We start from the raw sequence: 20,188 nt of genomic DNA, 5'->3' as shown, positions 1-20,188 counted from the left end.
CAAAGGTACCGCTCAACATTATCACCATCACAAGTGATGCATTTGCACCATCACTAAACTCTCGAATCATCTTTGAAAATCCCCTTTGTCACAGTTCTTAGTCTTCATGGTTTGTATTGAGCTCATGGGTAAAAAAATTTTAATCAATTTGTGGACATTGCTCCGCTCGATGGTGTTGTCTCCGTAAACATTCAGTAGCACAGTGGGAGACTATCACCTGCATCCCTCAGAGAGGATTGAGCAGAATCATTGTATGGAGGAAAAGTTACTCTACCAACAAAATAAGTCACCTATGTGAGTTAATAAAATAGTTATGCCCGCTATAACGTTACTTTTGGGACATCACCTCGTACCTGTACATCACTTTTATATTAAACGCTAGCAGAAGTACCGTTGATGGGAAAAGAGTTTGTAGAAATTGTTAAAATGTTAAAAAAGTTAATGCTAAAAATAAGCTCATCAGCTTTAGTGTACTCAGTTAGAACTGGGATTGGATAATTGGTAATTGTAACAAATTTATGAATTTGTTATATATTGTCATTTCATCTTATTACAATCAATGATAAAGAGAGAATACACAGTAGTTAAATTTGTGTTTATGCCAGTTGTACTTCTTTCGTCGTCAGCCAAATACATTCCCTGTTCAGTAACTGGAGAGTGAATCACAGATGAAAAAATGAAAAAGTAGATTGTATAAAGATTAAAATTTTGTCTTAAAATGACTCCAGTGTGGTAAAATTCGCTTATACCACTTCAGCTGTGAAAATATTAACTAAAACCCAGTAAAACTATTCAGTTTTTATTTTATCTATTGGTGCGGGTGTTTCTGAGCAAGTAGCTTATTAGTACTGTAGCTTATTTTAAAGTAGATGATTAAATCCGCCATATAACTATTCATAACATTTCTTTTACTCAACTTTTCAATTTTACTTATAGTGCAGGTTGATCTTCAGTCAGACATCTAAGTACTGCAAAAGATTCATTAAATTCCGTTGAGCCATTTTTGCGTGATGCTGTGACAAATTCTGTCTGGACAGACATACAGACATACAGACAACATTTTCAAAGATTGGTTTCTGGTTCTCTAATGTATGAAAGAGCGAGTTCTGACCAATGTACAGACAAAACCTTTCTTTTATTTATATAATTAAAACAAATTATACTGTCATGTCTTAACTTGAAGAACACAAATTTTTAAATAAGCAGGAAATTTTATGCTCATCCTACATAGAAGAAGGAAAGAGAGATCGAGAGAGAAATAGAGAGAGAGAGAGAGAGAGAGAGAGAATAATGGGTGGTCATGCCTCAGAAAATCAATAGCAGTAACTGTGACACCACGGTGCTTTTGGAGAACAGAGATCCTGTTTGTGGTCTTTCTGTTTAGAGGCGGTTATCACATGCAGCCAGAGAGCAAACTAGCTTAGATTTCATCCTCGAGTCAATACACATTGATCTGTTTGTACAGGTAGAACAAGCTAAGTATAAATATTTGCCCTGACAGCATGTTGTACATAAAATCTTCATCATTGTGTCATATTGGTTTAGCTAAAAAAAAAAGTGAGGAATTGTGAAACAGATCATTTGGAGGATGCAGTGTTTTTGGTACAGTGAATGTGATGGATGAATTTCCTTGGGCCAGGTTGTATAGCTGAATAGAGTGATCTGGTCGAAGATAGTTTTAGTACAAAATATTTGGTATTCCTTTGGTTAAATTTTAAGATCTGATGATTATCAGATGATTATTTTTCTATCAGATGATTATTTTTCTTCCGTTTTACTATATCGTATACGGTATACACAGTCAGAGAGAGAGAGAGAGAGAAAGAGAGTGAGAGAGAGAGAGAGAGGAGCCTCAAATGAATTACAGTTCACTTAGCAAAACCTTATTCCTAGATGTATAGGGCGAGATATATCTAAATATATATCAGATCTTTCCTTGGGTGACAACAGGAATAGCCATGTCCATCCACTCAGTTATTCAGATCATTGACTTGAGGTTATTAATGCTGACTATGCATTGCTGACTATAACTATCTGCCTGCACAAGCTAGATATTGCACAAAGAATTAGTTTTCAATACTCCAGCTTTTGGCCATGTAAGCAAAAGTGGTCTGGCAAATGTGACTTGGTCAATCGTGTTACAGCTTGCAAAAGACTGCTCAGTAAAAGTTCTTTTGCAAGATGAAATACTGAAAGCTTTAAATTTATATATTTTATATATTTGAAAAGGCTAAAAGTTAAAGTATCCTTTTTTACATTAAAAGCTTCTTCTACAAATCAAAATGCATGGCTAAAGGTCGGGTTTTTACAAAGCTCAAAACAGAAAGAAAGAAAGAAAATATAGAAAGAATGAAAAAGACGACCTCACTGGCTGGCATGGCTGAAGGCAGGGTTAGTGGAAGCTGTCGACGACTTGGCATTCGGGATGAGCGGAGGTTGACTTCTTGAATATTTTCATCCTCCTAATGCACTCTTAACCTTGAGGCAGGAAGGCTTTTTATGTATACGATGTCTATGGCTGTCAGGGGAGCTTGGTATTAATGGGCTAGCAGTCTTTCAAAGAAAAATGATAAAACAACATCAGTGTAATGTTTCATTTTTGGCATCCACATCAGTTTATTTGCAATTAACAAATGGCTTAAAGCAGCACTGCTAATGGTTATAGTATGAATAAGAAAAGTAGGGACTCATTTCTTTCTCGCCTGGAACGAAGATTCACACAGCCTGTCAGTGACAGCTGTGCCAGATGATGACACAGAACAAACGGCCCCTAGATGTGGCCCTGCGCATTTGGCCAGAGATTTTTCATTCTGCTTTGCTTGCAAGTGCATTACATAAACATGAACAACTGTGATTCAGATGTTTTTTGGAATATTTGATAACAAATGTAATGATAATTATTTGATCTATTATTCTTTTAGCTCCAAAATACCTATTCTCCAGCTACTGATAGCTACAGTAATACATTTTAGTGTTGCCGTCTTAACTTTTAACCTCTTAAGGCTACCAGCACCGATCAGTGCATAGGGCAACAAGAGTTCTCCATTGTAAAGGACTTTCGCGTTTCCGTAGCGGTTGTTCTTTTCCGGGGCGGGTTGCTAGCCCAACCCTTCTCCTCTGGCACTTGGGGACCGGCAAAGGCGGAGCTTTAGACCTCCGGCTGCGGGAAGTTACAGCCTCACCAAGGAACCAAACCAGTGATCTCTGTATGATAGGGCGAGCAGTTTACCACTGCGCCACTCGGAGGCCCAATAGTATGTGTGGTTTTATGATGTTAAGGGTGCGTGCAATAAAACATTCTAATCAAGGAGGTATTCTATATTTCATACAGCCATAAGAGCACATAGGTCAAAAAAAAAAAATGCTAATAAAATGCACATGCAAAAGTCTTATAAGTAAGACTGTAGAATAAATTAAAGAAATGGGAACAAATGTTGTTTTGTGGCAGGCTGCAAAGTGCCTAAAGATACAATTTTCAAAACCGGTTGTTTACAGGATGTAACAGCCACAACAGCAGCCTCATTTCCCCTCTTGTCTGTTCCAACCACTCATTTGGTATCATCAGTATACTAATGACTGGCTCGATCATCTGTCATCTGTCATTCTCACTGGGTCATGACTTAGATTAAATGTTTTTTTTATGTTTGAATGATCATAGGTTACTGTGTGGCTTAACAAACAAAAATATTATCTGCAGCTTGTCAGGTACAGATATAAGAGACTAAAACTTGCAAAAAGTCAAAATGTCCTGCAGGGAGCCTGGAGAACATTGCTTTTAAAATACAAGAAAGTCAGGCTCCTTGGTTTTAAAATATAAAGAAATAAGGGATGGTCTAAGAGTTTTGCTCAAAACAATATTTTGTTTAGGAGAGATTTGACAACAAAACATGACAAACACTATTATCTGACTTTTACTCAGTTAAATTATTTTCCTCTGGCACACAAAGATGTCTATAAACAATTATTTTTATTTTTAAACCAAGATAAGGCCTTCGTTAAGAAATTTTGATCTTCCACATTTTAGACAAATAATGACATGAGATGGGGTTACAGGGTAAATGTGGTAAATCACTTCCTTCTGAATCTGGTAGACGAGTATGCTGATTATTAATTGCAAATTGATCTTTTGATATTGTTCATAAAACACACACAAAATATTATTGATACTGCATACCAATCATAACTGCAGATTAATTTATCCATTGTGACAAAACTGTTAGAGGTGAAGTTATAGCGTTTTCACAACATTTTGTGATTAAAAAAACATGCACTAAATATTCTTTGTCAGTTTGATCTATGATCTTGCTTTATGTGAAGAAAAAAAAGTACAAAACTTTCTGAGTAGTCAGATGTATTGTATTTTCAGGGAAAGCCTGCTGCGCTGAGAGATTGTATGCACTCGTTTAAAGAAAGGGAACCATTTTTCCTAGTGAACTGGCCAGCTGTGGTTCACTGCCTAATTCCAAATTTCACAAGGCTCTAAATCATAGTCTACTTAAATGGCAGCACAAATTAGTAGGGCCAAGCAGTGATCTAAAATGGATCAAAGGTCTACCTTAATAACACATTCTAAGACAACAGAATAGAAAAAAGCGATTTAATCAGACACGGAAACATTTTACCATTATACTGCAAACATGCCGTGCTTGTTAAAAAAAAAAGTTCTAATCAGTACTATTTAGGTTTTTTTTACTCTTAATATGAATGTTTTGATTGCTACATGAGACCCATTTTAGCATTAAAAAAGGGCAAGAACTACATGGTAGTAATGCATGTTTTTTATTTATTTAAAAGGGCTCTAAACAGCAAAAATGTCAAAATTATATGTCAACATTGTTTTGGCTATATTGGCGTGGATTTTGCATGATTTTACAGGTTTGGCATAGCTACTAAATAAGCATGGATTTCTGTCTGTTCCAGTGTAAATATGAAATTAAGTATTTAGTATGATTTTATTATCAATTATATGTTGGTTATGTTTTAACTGAGAAAGAGAGAGAGAGAGAGAGAGAGAGACAGAGAGAGGAAAAAGGAAAATGCTTTGTTATCTTTTTGCTGTGCTCCATACTGGCAGCAAGTTAGTACTGTACAAGGAAAAAAAAGTTGTTGTTTTTTCCCACACAAAATGGGTAAAATTAGAAATATTGTTGAATATCATAAGAAACATTCAAAATAATATGTGAAGTTAATTTTACCATGCATCATTAACTTCCGTCCTCATCAGAAACTATATCAAAGTAGACCATGTTCGCTGAGGAAACTCTACTGGCTGTAACTGTACTTTTTGTTGGGTTCAACATTTTCCAAAATTCTGTCAGTGGTCGCTTATTTATTAAGAGCTGTGGGTTACTGGGTTACTGATTGGAAAAGTTGGGGGTTTTAGCCCCTTAAGAAAGGCCCTTAACCCTATCTGCTCCAGGGCCACTGTATCCTGGCTGACCCTGCGCTCTAAAGCAGCTTCCTAACTGGAAAATGTAAAAAGGTCATTTCACTATGCTGTAAGGTAGGAATAAGTAATTACATAGCAGATATTTTTCCCATAAAGTAGTTTACCTAGTTACTATTACTGATTTTCTACGTAATGCAATTGTTAAGTGGTTTGCCAGAAACATGTAAATTCAAAGCCTTTAAAATAATATTTTGTAGCTATTTAAAAAAAAAAGTTTGGTAATTTGAATTACCGATGTGCAGTTGGTTACCTCTGGGTACTCTCGTTTCCTCCCACAGTTCAAAGACATGCAGAGTAGGCTAATCAGCATTTTCGAATTGCCCATAGTGTGTGAGGGACTATGTGTGCTAGTGTCTTTCAATGGATTGGCACCCCATCCTTGCCTTGTGCTCCGGGCAGGCCTCCCACAACCCTGTACAGGACAAGCGTGTATAAGTGTGAGAGAGCGAGTGAATATTAGACAACTTTGTGTACCAGAGGAATGTTGTTTACCAGATTACCAGAATAAACTTCTGAAAACTGCATTCATTGAGTTTTGCAGTCAAACTGTCCTTATGCAGGTTATGTAATGCCTTTAAAAAAAAATTGAAGGTATCTAACTATAGAACAAAGCCTTAAAGATTTAACTTATTCACCTTATAAGTAAAATATACATATTAAAAGATTCTAAATAAGGTCTAGAAAAATATTAACTTTTTTTCCCCAGTGCATAATGTTGCAATCACCAAAAAAAAATTTGCAGTGGTAAATGTCAGTGTGAAATGTTTGCTTCTACTGATACTATAGTATCTCTGATTTTTTTTTTTTGACACAACGCTATCTGTTTTTGGACAGGTTGGCTATCTAGAATCCAATAATGTTTCGCAAAAAGAAGAAGAAGAGGCCAGAAATTTCTGCACCAAAGAACTTTGAACACAGAGTCCATACCTCTTATGACGCTAAGCTTGGGATCTTTGTGGGCCTACCAACACAATGGCAGAGTCTTATAGAGAACCTGCGAAGACCCAAACCCATGGTGGACCCCTCCAGAATAACACCAGTGGAATTAAAACCAAAGAAGGCAAGTATGATAAGAAATACAAGGAATTCGGATAGAAACAAAAGCAAAGTAAGTAACAAAACCTTTAAACTTAGGTTTGGCATGTATTTTAACTCATGTTTTAAGGCAATCTCTGTTAGTTCTCTTCTTCAAAGACTAGACCAAAGAAGAAAGTTTCTTTGCTCAGGTTATAGCTGAGTAGTGAGAAGCATAACATAATTTTACCTTCTTATGTATGATGAGCTTGCACTTACAATTACACTATGAGCTGTACACTGACTCGACAGCAACAATGCTTGGATTACACCAAAGATTTATGACTCCATGCTAACAATTAATAATGGTCCTTGCTGTATACCCCTTGCATCAGAGTCAGGGATAAAAAATGCAGTTCCAAGCAAAGGGAAAGCTACAGAGCAGTGGACCATGACCATGGCAGATTTCCCCCATGGCTACAGTGTAATGATGCTTTTTTCAGTAATAGTGTAAACAATCCAACAGGACATGACAGAAATGATGCAGCATTTTCCCTGTCCACATCTGTGGCATTAAATGTTATGGCACAAATAAGGATTTGTGTTAGATATGCAACATTACATTAGATTAAACCTTTTATGCATCGTGTTGGGCCTCATAACGTTGCTATTAGATTATAGAAATGGGCTAGTGCACAGTGTATACTGCGCTTAACATTTACTTCCCCTCTACCTAATTCAATACCGAGCTTGAAATCCAGGCCACTGGGCTTTCTTCTGACAGGTTAACCAAGTCTGTTCCTGAACTGCAATGGTGCTATGAGTCACGGCTACTTTAGGGTATATTTATATCGCCCATCAAGGACATAGTGACTGAAGCACATGGCAGCTGACATAAACTGTCCTTTGCGGCCCAAAACCCTGCCAACTGGCTCTGAAATTGAGGTCAACATCAGCTTTGCGAGAAAAACGTCTGACAGACCAACAAGGTGCAAGAGAAACAGTGTACACTCTGCATTGTTTTTAACCCAAGAAACAATGCAGTACAATGCAGTACACTCTGCATTGTTTTTACCCTACTAAATTTTTCTAACCCCATGTGTTTTTGCCAAAAGTAAAAACAGATTTTGCTAAATTACTAGGAACCAACAAGGTAGATCTTATAGACTGTATCCCAAAATAGCCTCGCTTATGAAGCATAAGCCCCATTCGAATTTTCACTACTCCACTCACATTAATCATAACATCTTGCTGTGTCTCTCTTCTCCTCAGACAATTGTGCGTGGGACATTCGTCGGGCACGGAGCCTACATTTCAGCCATGCTGTCGGATATGAGTCGTCTGTCAGTAACCAGCTCCAACTCCCTGCGCAAAAGCAGCCCTTCGACTCGTAAGAGAGCCCAATCTTTGGGACGCCTTGGTGAAGTGATGGAGGGTGATGGTTACCAGTATGAGGACCTGGAGCGCACTGAGCTTGACCCAGATTCCCAGAACCACTGGCGAGACCAGATACGGAACATCCACAGTGAAAGCGGGACCCCGTTTATGGGTATGAAGAAGAGCATCACCCTGGAACCCAACGGCATCCTGCCTAGAGCTAAATCCACTTACGAGGTTAATGTTAACTCACTAGAGGGACATCCTCCTCCTCCTCCTCCTCCCATCCTACCCATGCCTCCACCACCGCCAATCCCAGTGCCACCCAGGCCAGTTTATGTGGGTGGAGATATTAGTAGTCCTAATGAAAGACTGATGATGAGAAGGGAGTTTCCCATAGTACTGTCTCACAACCCAAGGCCCATCACCTGCTTTTATAGTCCAACTATACCCATGCAGCAAGGACAAGCAGAGAGCGGAGGGTTTAATACAGATATAAGAACTGCTGACAGGTTCCTGGTTCATCCACAAAACAGTCCTGGGAGACCGTACTCTTCTTATGACCTAAAGGTAAGCACATTTTTAAACCTTTAGCTTTTTTCATTCTGCAGACACACTAACAACCAACAGACAAAGTCTATTTTTAACACACTGAGACTTTAACAAGTCTCGATTATCTTTATTCTCTTCGTGCACCTAGAATCAACTCTCAAGTCACTTTTATGTTAAATGTTTAAGAATTTTACAATTTTGCATATAATAGACCACCCACATTTGATTTGCTTCTTCAGCTCTTTGCATGCATGTAAGTAATTGTCATAGATAAACTAGCACTGTTATGTCTTGAGGCAGTGGACAGAGGACAGTTTTCCAATGCATGTCCCGAAGTACCACTGTCCTCCAAATGTAAGTTTTTTCTTTGCTCCCAAAGCAGTAAAATCCACAATCTTAACTAATTGAATTAACCATAGCTAATTAAAGGACTCTCATTAGTTGAGGAGTGTATACTGTATATAAGAGCTGGGAGAACACAAAACTTACAGGTCATAAGGTACTCCAATAAGCCACATGCTTAGTTCATGATGATGTCTTAGTAATATGTAATGTCAATCTAAATACAAGATAAAGTTTCAGATTCTAAAAAATCTACATCTCATTTTCAGCATTTTAATATGGTGCAACTTTATCAAATAAAAAAAAAAAAAACATATACATGTCAGTGTTTTTAAAACTCCATATAATAACTTGTGTCCATCTGCATTCGGTCATTTAAATATTTTGTACATTTGCACGAAAGCAATTAGTCTTTCTGCTTCTTACTTCTTTAGATATTCTCAGCTTTCAATATTTCAACGATTCAAGTATTATAATCTCACTAATACGCAGACCTTGCATTACAGGTTTGTATCTCCGCATTCTGAAATAAAGAGCGTGAGTAAGAAAAAGTCAAAAAAAAAAAAAAAAAGAAAGGAAAAAGAAACGTAAAGGATTGCCTTAAAGGTCTCTGCCTCCATTTGTTATCAGACTTTGGAGTGAATGCACATACAAATGTACAGTAAATGTGACCTGTGTTTAGAAATGTGTCAACATAAACCTAAGGATAGCCTCAGGTACATTACCTATAAGCAGACAAGAGCGGATCATCCAAGGTAGCTAATAAAACACCTTCCATAAAACTGCATTTAGGATTTGATTTTTACACAGTGTGCTGCTAGACTGCATATATCAAGTGCCTATAGAAATGCTGTATATAGCGTGAAAGTGATGCTGCAGCACTGAGTGCCTTTCACACTTTTTTGCCCTGCAAGTTTTACACTGCATCAGGAACAATCTATTATCCGGGACTTCACCATTTTCATAAAACTCACAATTAAAACTTATTCACATTTGAAGAAACCTAGTGAAAAGTCAGAACCTTGGTAAAGTTCAATGAGTTCATCTGAGACCACTGGATATACAGTACAGTATAGCCCTATGGAATCTTACAGCTTTATTGATTGCCTTAATGATGATGCAGTAACTAGAGGTGGTAAAAGTACTAAAATTCTTTAATCAAATTAAAGTGCAGTGATTTATTTAAATAAACACTTTGCCGAAAGTTCAAGTATAAGAAAGTTCACGTTGAAGAACAATTGACAAAACAAAAAGACAGATCAGATTTAATAGATTAGTGTCCCTTTTATTACTTTATTCAGAAATGTGGACACTGAGGCTAAGTAACAGCTTTATTCCCAACCTCTTAAATGTTAGCTATTATGATGGTAACACATGGCATAAGCTTGTTAAATACTAATAGCTGGTGAAATAAATTAAAGGCATATGTAGCTAGGTTTTAGCTTGCACTCTTCCTGTTACATTAGATTCTTCTGTTAAATTTCTTAGGTCTCTTTCTACTGGACACTATCTGATGCTATTGTTTTGGCAACGTTATGACAATTAGTAACGTATATGAACAAGAACATTAGTTTGTGGTTATAAAGTAATTATTATTAAGATGTGGTGTAGTGGGTAGCACTGTCGCTTTGCACCTTCGGGGTCCGGGTTTAATTCCTGTCTGTTTTTTTTCCCCCACAGTCCAAGGGCATTCAGGCTAGGCTGATTTGCGTTCCCATAATGCCAGTGTGAATGGTGACTTGAAGTCTTACCATGGCCGTAAAAAATGGGAATAAATGCAATGATCACCATTGGCCTCCACAGTCCCTAAATGGAATAGACAGGTTTCTAGATAGATGATGAAGCCACATAAAGTACCAATAAAATATGAACATTGTGTTTGTATTGGCATATACAGGTTATACAGGACATATTAAAAAGCAATAATTACAGCAAATCCTCAAATTGACGGCATCTAAATACCAACATTTGAACATCTGAATATTTCTTAATGTAGCATAATGGATAATGACCCAAAAGTCAAAGGGTGTTACATTTGATTCTATTGGATCTTCTTTTGTTAAGTTCAAATGGATATTGACTCTAATCTGATTAGATACAAGGTAAAATGCCTGTGCATCCAGATTTTGGGGCCACCCTGTAGAATAAGGTTTATGAAAACCAATATATGTCTGAGGGAAAGCTTCCACTCGTATGTTTAAAATAAAATGTAGACAAAAAATATAACTTGCACATTCATTCATTCATTCATTCATTCATTCATATTCTATACTGCTTATCCTGTAATATCTCAAACATTTTTGCCAAATATCTATGAGCTCTGACCCCCATTTCATTGATAAATAAAGATCATTGTTTCATATGTATAATTAGTAGATGATGAAGTTAGTAATCTCAGTTGGTTAAAGCGGTACTCCACCTTACCTGCCAATTGTTGTAACACCAGCTGTTGCATGCGAAACTAATCAAAATGCATTTTATTTTCCCAAAATGTTACTACAAGTATTCACATTAAATGTTTAATATTACACAATTTGAGAATGTTCAGCTGAAATGCTTCGAACACTACAAACACTACAAAAGGTGAAACATCTAGCTAGTTAATAAAGATGAATAAAACTTCAAATGACTACTAAGATAGGTAAGATTTAATTATTTGTACCTTTTTACAGCATAGTGAAATGATTTTTTTTTTTAAATACAAACAGTGGCAACTTGGCGATGCTGGGGCTTAAACCCTCAACCTTCCAGTCAGTAACCCAGAGCCTTAATTACTTTATCCACCACTTCCCCAATTAGTAGTTTCAGCTTGAATTGATTTTGACCAGGTTGCCATGTGATAATCCTTTGCTGCTTAAGAGTTAGCAGTTATGAGCTACCTAACTAGCCATGCACTATAACACTATCACGGTAATAATGTATGTATTTTAAGAATTAATTTTTTTTTATTAAAATTACTACTAGCATAAAACATATATGTAATTACTCAGATTTAAGAGAGAATTATTTTTAAAAAGATAAATATAATATATTATATGGGAGACAGACAGAGAATGCATTTGAAATGTTCTTCAATAATTTTCAAGTTTCACTGATCTTGTAATAACAACGTATTCGCTAGATAGATATATCTAATAGTTGCAACAAAAAGGTCAAAGAAAATCAGCCAAAATAAAGCACACCCCGATTGTTGTTTGCATGATATAGGAGAGTAAAACATATAATATTTTACTTAGAAATTTTGTAAAACGTCCTGTAAATACGTTTTCCTTACATATAGTAACTGAATGCATTTTCTTTGTAACGGTCCAGCACTGGACGCAATAGTAGTAGTAGTCATAATACTGTAGTTTCCAGTTGCCATGTGCCAGTTACCACGTGGTATTTCTGCAATGTATTTAAGGCATTTCATTGATGGAAGGCCTTATACACAATGCAAGTAAAAATATGTGCCCTTAATGTACTTTAGAATTCGAATCCACAATGTGATTATCCATGTTTTAGAATTTGATATGCCTTATATTTTAATTTCTGCCTGCAGTGTTTTGCTGGTGTCTCTGAAGATTAAGTACGCTGGCACACTTCCCAATCTGTGAAGCTTGTTCTATGAATTTTGACGATTTCTCAAGGTGATAAAAAATGACGTAAAGCACTTAGAGCTGCAATCTTCCTGTGGAAGTGGGATGCTATTTTTGGAAGTGCTCATGCCCCTGGGAGTAAATGTTCTAAGTTCGACGCACACTTAACAGAAAACGTAGGATGGCATGAATGGGAGGATTTGCAGTAGCAAGGGATACAACTAATGAAAGGATGGCAGGTTTTAATTAATATTAGAGCACTTTGGCCCTGGGACATCAGCCAATATGTATCTTTCTTATTCCCAAAAGTTACAGGCAGATACTCTCCTGAGACCTCAGCCGGGCTTCTTCCACAGTGGAGCTAGCAGTCCAATGGTGAACACCACAAGGCCTCACAGAACCGTGCGGTCATCCTCCAGCTACACAATCGGCCTCTCTCCCAACATCAGTTTCCGGCCCTCAGGCCCTGATCCTTTTCTGAGGCATTCGGGGTGCCCCAATCCAGGCCTCTATCCCAGACAGGACAGCCCATCCCAGCCCCGGCCTTCGCCCACTGGCTCTCTGGCCACCAGTCCAGCTGGAACTTGTTCGCCAGCCTTCAGACCACAGCAGCACCCATCCCCCCGGCCTCCGCCTGACCCACCCAAAGTCACCCATGAGCAGTTCAAGGCAGCCCTGCAGATGGTGGTGGACAAGGGAGACCCACGGTCCTACCTGGAGAATTTTGTCAAGATCGGCGAGGGCTCCACCGGGGTGGTGTGTATTGCACGAGAAAAGCACAGTGGCCGTCTGGTGGCAGTAAAGATGATGGACCTACGCAGGCAGCAGAGACGGGAGCTGCTGTTCAATGAGGTTTGCTATTCTTGAGAAACCTAAAAGATTTTTTATTGTAGAGTAATATTGAGTAGAGAGAATAGAGAGCATTAGGTTGCATACACAGTTTTTTTGATAAGCTGGTAAAATAATAAAAAATATAACATATATTTGTGATATATACTGTACATAAATTAAGGAGATTCACTGTATATAAAAAGCTCTAAAACACCATGCACATATGCAAACAAATGCTTTTAGTATCCTTCATTACAATGCACACATGATAGCTTTAAAATATTTAACAAATGTTCTGTACTGTTGGCAGCTTTTGACAGAGTTAGTTGGAAAACATTTGCATTAGGTCCAAGTATGTTATTTTTTCTTTTTACTGCAGTAACTAAGTGTGTATGCATATGTAGGTAGTGATTATGCGGGACTACCAGCACAGAAATGTGGTGGAGATGTTTAAGAGTGCACTGGTGGAGGAAGAGCTCTGGGTTATTATGGAGTACCTCCAGGGAGGAGCTCTGACAAACATAGTGTCTGAAACCAGGTAAGCCATTATGAGTCAAAAACAACAAGTACTAGAGATTTTTTTTTTCTCAGCCAAAGAGATTTTACTATACTTTTACTTTAACCAAAGTTATCTAATTATTTTCATGAATATAGAAAAGATTGTTTAAAGAGAGCCATGTAATTTAAACATTGCAGTCTTTATGTCTTGGTTAAGATCTCAGGTTAAAAAAACAAAGGTACCAATGGGTGGTCAAGACTTTTTTTGACTTTCATAACTACATGATGTTGCTATTAGTTCCCTTGCAGTAGTTAATAATATGCTTAAATATGAACAAATCAGTAATAAACTTGGACACCAACAAGAACTTCAACAGGTTTATTTGATGCACTGTCTGTATCTTGGAGGCATGGTGGCTTAGTGGTTTGCACTGTCTCCTTGCACATCCAGGGTCCGGGTTGATTCCCGCCTCAGAGTTTGCATGCTCTCCGTGAGCTTTGTGGGTTTCCTCTCACAGTCCAAAGAGATGCAGATTAGGCTAATTGGCATTCCTAACTTGCCTGCATTGTTGAATGTGTGCGCGAATGTTGACCGGAGGTCATAAAATGGAAGTAAATACAATCGTAATCACCATTGGCCTCCACGGTCCCCAGTTGGACTACAAAGGTTCCAAGATGGATGGATGGGATGTCTGTACATTACTGTGGCCCTGAAGTACAAATCACTATAATTTTGATCATGCGAAGCTGCCTTGCAACAATGATCATTTTTATAAATGTTCAATAAATACAATCGAATTGAATTGAATTTCAAAAACCCAACAACTTTTCCCGAAACACAACATTTCACACAGCACAGCATTTTCTTACATATATATATCAATTAAATGTTTTTTTTTTTTGGTTTTCTGAAACATTTTTGTGTTTTGTGAAATCTCATATACTTTATTCTTTGGGACCACCTTGGTATCCTCTTAGAACTCTTCACTAAAAAATTTAACGCCTGGCCAGTTTGGTACAGTTGAAACTGTTTAGATTCCCTTAAAGGTATGTGTGTAGCCAAAGGAACCTAAAGTGCCCTGTGCAGTGATATCATATTGCAGGGGTTGCAAAACATATTATGGAAATATTATAGAAGTCAGGTTCTTATGTTGTAGCAGCTTGTTTGAACCACAGGAGGGCAGTAGATTACTAGTAGGAGTCAAATCAGGTTGTGTACCTCAGGATAAACTTACTGTTCACCCAATCTTTCTATTTAATGAGATACTGTATGATTGATCTGCCTAATTCAATTTGTCATTGTTGTAATGACAGTGCTTCATTTTTTTTGCATTAACATGCATTAATGCATGTTTTCCCTGAACTGCAGTATGCTGCTTCATATTACTTCATTTCTTTAATTATAAAACTTTACTGTACTGTACTTACCTGAACTTAACTTATTTTTACACAACAAAGGTATGCAACATTACGTTAGCTGTATTTTAGGTGCTATACTAACTATATAGAAAGCTTAATTTTCAAATGAAACACTTTATCCCTCTTGTAAACCTAAAATGAATAACTTACAGTTTTTTTTCCTAATGCATAAACCCTATGATATATTGCATAACCCCTTATTCATCATTTAGTTATTTGTCATAAGGCACAAAACATTTACTCACATACCTCATTCTTATTATTATACATCATCACTATTTGTTTCATGGTAGTTATACTGAGTAATAATAAATAGTAATAACTCAGTGAAACAAATCATAAAACAAATAGTGATGATGTATAATAATGAGAATGAGGTTTGTGAGTGAATGTTTTGTAATGGATTCTTATACAGCATATTGTGCGAAGTTTATGTTAAACCAGTACCAACTTCTAGAAATTCTATAAGACTACAAATGAAAACGCAAATTTTATTTTTGGTGAGCATAAAAAGTTAAGATCTGCCTGTTAGCCTAACATTAAGATGTAATCACCCAGTCATACTGCTGATCCAACCATAAGACATGGAATGAATACCTGATTTGATGTGCTTAACTGTGCAGGTTGAGTGAAGAGCAGATTGCCACGGTGTGTGAGGCTGTCCTGCAGGCACTGGCTTATCTCCACTCACAAGGTGTTATTCACCGTGATATCAAAAGCGACTCCATCTTGCTGTCCTTGGATGGAAGGGTAAGATTCACTTTGCCTCCCCATTCTTTTTCACTCGCTCCCTCCCTTTGTTTGTGCTCCAAATGCATGCTTTAGGTATTTCATGGACCACATTATGGATGAAAATAATTTTACCATGTAGCAAGTGTAAACCGCAATGCTCTTTTTTTTCCTTTCAGATTAAACTTTCAGACTTTGGCTTTTGTGCTCAGATCAGCAAAGATATTCCTAAAAGGAAGTCACTAGTAGGGACACCATATTGGATGGCCCCTGAAGTTATCTCAAAGTCACCATATGGCACTGAGGTATGGATTATGGAATGGAAACATCATCATGCCATAGTTAAATGAATATAACCTTAACATCTTAGCATATATTATTCCTCCGTTTTGTAATAATACTGGTATACAACCTTTTGTAATTCAATATATTTAAAAATGTAGGTAGATTTCTTTTAAAGAAGAATATTAGAGACCATATTAATAGGCATGTGTACAAGTTTTACACCGCCTAAAACTCCTTAGAATGCAAAGTATATCCATTATATATACATTTTTGCAGCATTGAATGTATTGGATTAATCGACCAACTTAATTTATCTCATATACATATAAAAAAAAATAATTTGCCATATTTTGAATCAACAGACTAAACCAATATCTTAGTAGTAAACATTTAATACGCTTTATGCTTATGATTGTGGTGTGACGTTGGATCACAGGTAGATGTGTGGTCTATGGGCATTATGGTAGTGGAGATGGTGGACGGAGAGCCTCCTTACTTCAGTGAAACACCCGTGGTGGCAATGAAGCGGCTGAGAGATGAGCCTCCACCCACTATACGGAACATTCAGCAGGTACCTACAGTACATTCAACACGTGCACAGAAATATTCAAAACAGCTCCAGTTTGTCATAGCTTTCTCATCCTATTCTTTCTAGGTGTCTCCAATGCTGAAAGACTTCCTGGACCGCATGCTGACCCGAGACCCATTGGAGCGTGCTAGCGCCACAGACCTCCTTGAACACCCTTTCCTCCTGCAGAGCAGCTCTCCACAGTGCCTAGTGCCCCTGGTCGAGCAGTACCGCAAGCGCATGTCTCGCTGCTGAGTTCTTTATTCTTCTTGTCTCTTTCACCTCTCCAAATACTTGCCATCACAGGCTCTTGGGACTCAAGACCTGAAAATCCTTGGTGCAAATGAATACATAATATCGTAAGCTGATACACAGTACAGCTTTTATAGACTCACAGACAAGAGCACTTGTTAGCACTTGCACATGCAAGCAGGATGACCTTGGCTAATGTACTGTAGATGGGGGCGATCATGAATTGCGGCATATGTAACAGGTGATTTTTGTTGTTGTTGTGAAGACCTCATACTGGGGATAAGTAGTGCTTAATTAAAAGCCTGTCACTAAGACTGTTTTTAGCACTGATGAGCTACTCACTATGTTTAAGAAAAGACATTTTCATGTTATCATGATGCTTGTTGGCCAGATTAGGTCAGTATTTTGCCAGAATTCCTAGCACAGTGAGACTACTGCACCTTGTCCAGGATTTGCATGCCAGTGGCATTTGTAGGCCAAATTTAAGGTAGACTTGAAACAGAGCTTAGAACATTGTCATTGACTGTCGTTCAGCTCCTGTGGTGGCGACTGTTTTTAATGAGCCATTGGAACCAACTGTATATTCTACTGATTTATCTATTTATTATGTTTATTTATTGAATTTTTTTTTTCAATGGACTAAACATCTGCTTTTCACAAGGCGGTTCTGAATCATCCGGAAAAATTTATACACTGTAAATATTGCTTCTTAGCTCGACAGGTTGACTTTTTAAAGAGTAACTAAAGAAGGAATAATGTGTATATACAATCATGTTGAGTCAATCCTGTATTTGCATTCTGATCATTATGACTGAGTGGGAAAGGTACATATGAAATAAGTCATCTGGCTTTAGTGTGTTTGTTTACAATGTGTGTGTGTGAGAGAGAATGAGAGAGTGTATGTTTACACTTGGGATGTGATATTCATGTTGGCATTTTCGCATCCAACCTGTTGTACTGTGACTTATTTTCTTAACAGTTCGTGGAGTTTTCAGTGGGAGTGTGTGAATCTGTGTGCGCTAAGGAATGGCAGGCGATTGTGGTTATGTTCATAGAAGTAAAGCACACTGGATGATACGTGCTGAATGGTTTCTCACCAGCTGTGTACATTCTGTACATCATCTCTAAATTTCTTGAACAATTCAGCTTATTCCATTGTGATTTTATTTATATGTCAGTTGCTCATGATGAGAAAAATTAAACCTAATTTCTTTTTTTTTTCTAAACAAATAAAGGATAAATATTCAGGGATGGTGCTGTTTTTCAGACACACACACAAACACACACAGACTTATTTTCTCAGTCAAATGTTCTTTAATTTTATTTAAAGAATATAAATGATTGACATTCACAATATGCATAGTAAAATAAGCAACACAGCTATGGTGCAAATATTTCTTCCAGTTAAATATAATTAAAATTCCATTTTACATACAACATTATCTTATCTGTACACAAACTGAATGCATATGCTATACTTTAATAGCATACATATACTATATACCGTATATTACCTTACAACCCTGTAGTGTCTGAAATATGAGCGTGAACAGATTTCGTACATGAATTTCATACAGTACAACTGCCTAAAGCTTGTGGATGTATATAAGTGAACATACAGAGGTATATTTTAAACTCACTAATTATGAAGGTTAATAAGACGATTTACCTGTGACCCTGTACAAAAACCGGTGGCTGTTGAACTGCACATATCATGTTCTCAAAGACAGCACATTCATGTATTGTATAGACCATTTACCTGCTTTATAGATGCATCTCTAGCCTTATCTGTGTATTTACAGTGGTGTATCTGTGGGTATAGCTCTGTGAGAATAGTTCTGAGAAAAATGAAACCTCTTGGGAATCCAAACTGCAGAAACCCATCAAAAACAAATTGCTTTACTCTGCAGGTTTATCTCATTTTGTTCATGATAGTGTTTGATAAAACAGCTTGAAACAAGTGAAATCCCTGCATGTGATCCCTGTGTGTGTGTGTTTCTTTCTAAATTTCAAAAAGCAGCAGCTAAAATAGTAGGCTCTAATGGCTTTGCAGAAGTCTGGGAGACTTCTTGTTGAAGTGGTTCGGCTCAATTTCGCTCAAAAAAACCAAACAAACAAGCAAACAAACAGGAACCGTTTAACAAATTCACTCCTACTCACTCGCTCATCATCTATACAACGTTATGTTGTGGACTGGATGACAGGGGGGCCTGGATCCTATCCCAAGAGACCTGGATGGGGTGCCAATCACACACACACAAACAAACACACTAAGGGCAATTTGGGAACGTCAATTAGCCTAATCTTTATGTCTATGGATTGTTGGAGGAAACTGGAGCACCCGGAGAAACGGGGAGAACATGCACGTGCACACAGACCCCTAAGTGGGAATAGAACCCGGACCCTGAAGGTGCAAGATGACCATTAAGGCACCGTGCCGGCGCTTTGCAAATTCACTTAATTAATATAGCACCCTTTAATTTTTTAGATAATTTGCTTTTCGTGTTTTTTTGTTTGTTTCTAAATCGAGAAAACTAAAATCAAATTCGTGGATTCCCAACTTTAAGAGTAAAGAAGAATTCAATTCAAGTAAAATAAAAATAATAAATTACAGAAACAAACAAACAATCAAATAATAATAATAATAATAATAATAATAATGTTATTAAATAAAAGTTAGGCTCGGCTGACTGGAGGACTGGCTTCAAATTCGCACCTGACGCCGCTGATGCTATCGACACTCGGCTGACTATTCACCAGTTTGTGTGTGTGTGAAAGAGGAAATGTCTCCGATCGCGCGATCTTGCCTTTGGCGGACTGCCGGTCTCTCCCCAGTCCCATGAACTCCGGGGCGGTGAAGCGCCGCAGTAACCTGCTCCCGAGCCCGTCGAAGCCCGGCCGCCGGATCCGGCTCCTCTCCCGCGGCGCCTCGTCCCGCCCGCACAGCAGTTTGTTCGGTCTCTCGGTCTTGACGCCGCCGCCGCGCCTGATCGAGCTTTTCTTCCGTTCGGAGGTCTCGCTGCTCCGCGGTTCAGCGACAACCCGAGAGACTCCGTTCATTTGCTGTAAAGCCGCTCTGTCCACGTCGCTTTTCTTCACGGAAGTGTTGCCATGGCAGTAGAATTTCGGGATGAGCGGTCTCTCGTCTGGAAGAGAAGCTCTTTTCAATTGGCTGACAGACTGCGTGACGTCACGAGCCTCGCCCTGATACGACTGTTTGCGTCCCGTCTGCAGGTCCGGCTTGAACGACTTTGTTTTCCCCCACTGGGGCGGATTCTCTCTCATCTCAAGGTG

At 37.9% G+C, this 20,188-nt stretch overlaps 1 protein-coding gene across 1 annotated transcript in view; it reads left to right on the top strand.

Annotated features, from left to right (window-relative positions):
* LOC128535857 (serine/threonine-protein kinase PAK 6) overlaps window positions 1-18,116 on the top strand; it is a 28,687-nt gene extending 10,571 nt beyond the window's left edge. The window contains exons 2-9 of the mRNA XM_053509929.1: window positions 6,284-6,509; window positions 7,736-8,410; window positions 12,622-13,164; window positions 13,548-13,681; window positions 15,684-15,810; window positions 15,969-16,094; window positions 16,511-16,645; window positions 16,730-18,116. Coding sequence (XP_053365904.1) covers window positions 6,306-6,509; window positions 7,736-8,410; window positions 12,622-13,164; window positions 13,548-13,681; window positions 15,684-15,810; window positions 15,969-16,094; window positions 16,511-16,645; window positions 16,730-16,897 — 2,112 coding nt within the window. The 5' untranslated portion in view covers window positions 6,284-6,305 and the 3' untranslated portion in view covers window positions 16,898-18,116. The remainder of the gene's footprint in view (window positions 1-6,283; window positions 6,510-7,735; window positions 8,411-12,621; window positions 13,165-13,547; window positions 13,682-15,683; window positions 15,811-15,968; window positions 16,095-16,510; window positions 16,646-16,729) is intronic.
* The last annotated feature ends 2,072 nt before the right edge of the window (window positions 18,117-20,188 follow it).

The sequence above is a fragment of the Clarias gariepinus genome, chromosome 13 (genome assembly GCF_024256425.1).
Source record: "Clarias gariepinus isolate MV-2021 ecotype Netherlands chromosome 13, CGAR_prim_01v2, whole genome shotgun sequence".
NCBI lineage: Eukaryota > Metazoa > Chordata > Actinopteri > Siluriformes > Clariidae > Clarias > Clarias gariepinus.
The sequence above is the reverse complement of the archived record's forward strand: the minus strand, read 5'-3'. Positions and strand labels throughout refer to the sequence as shown.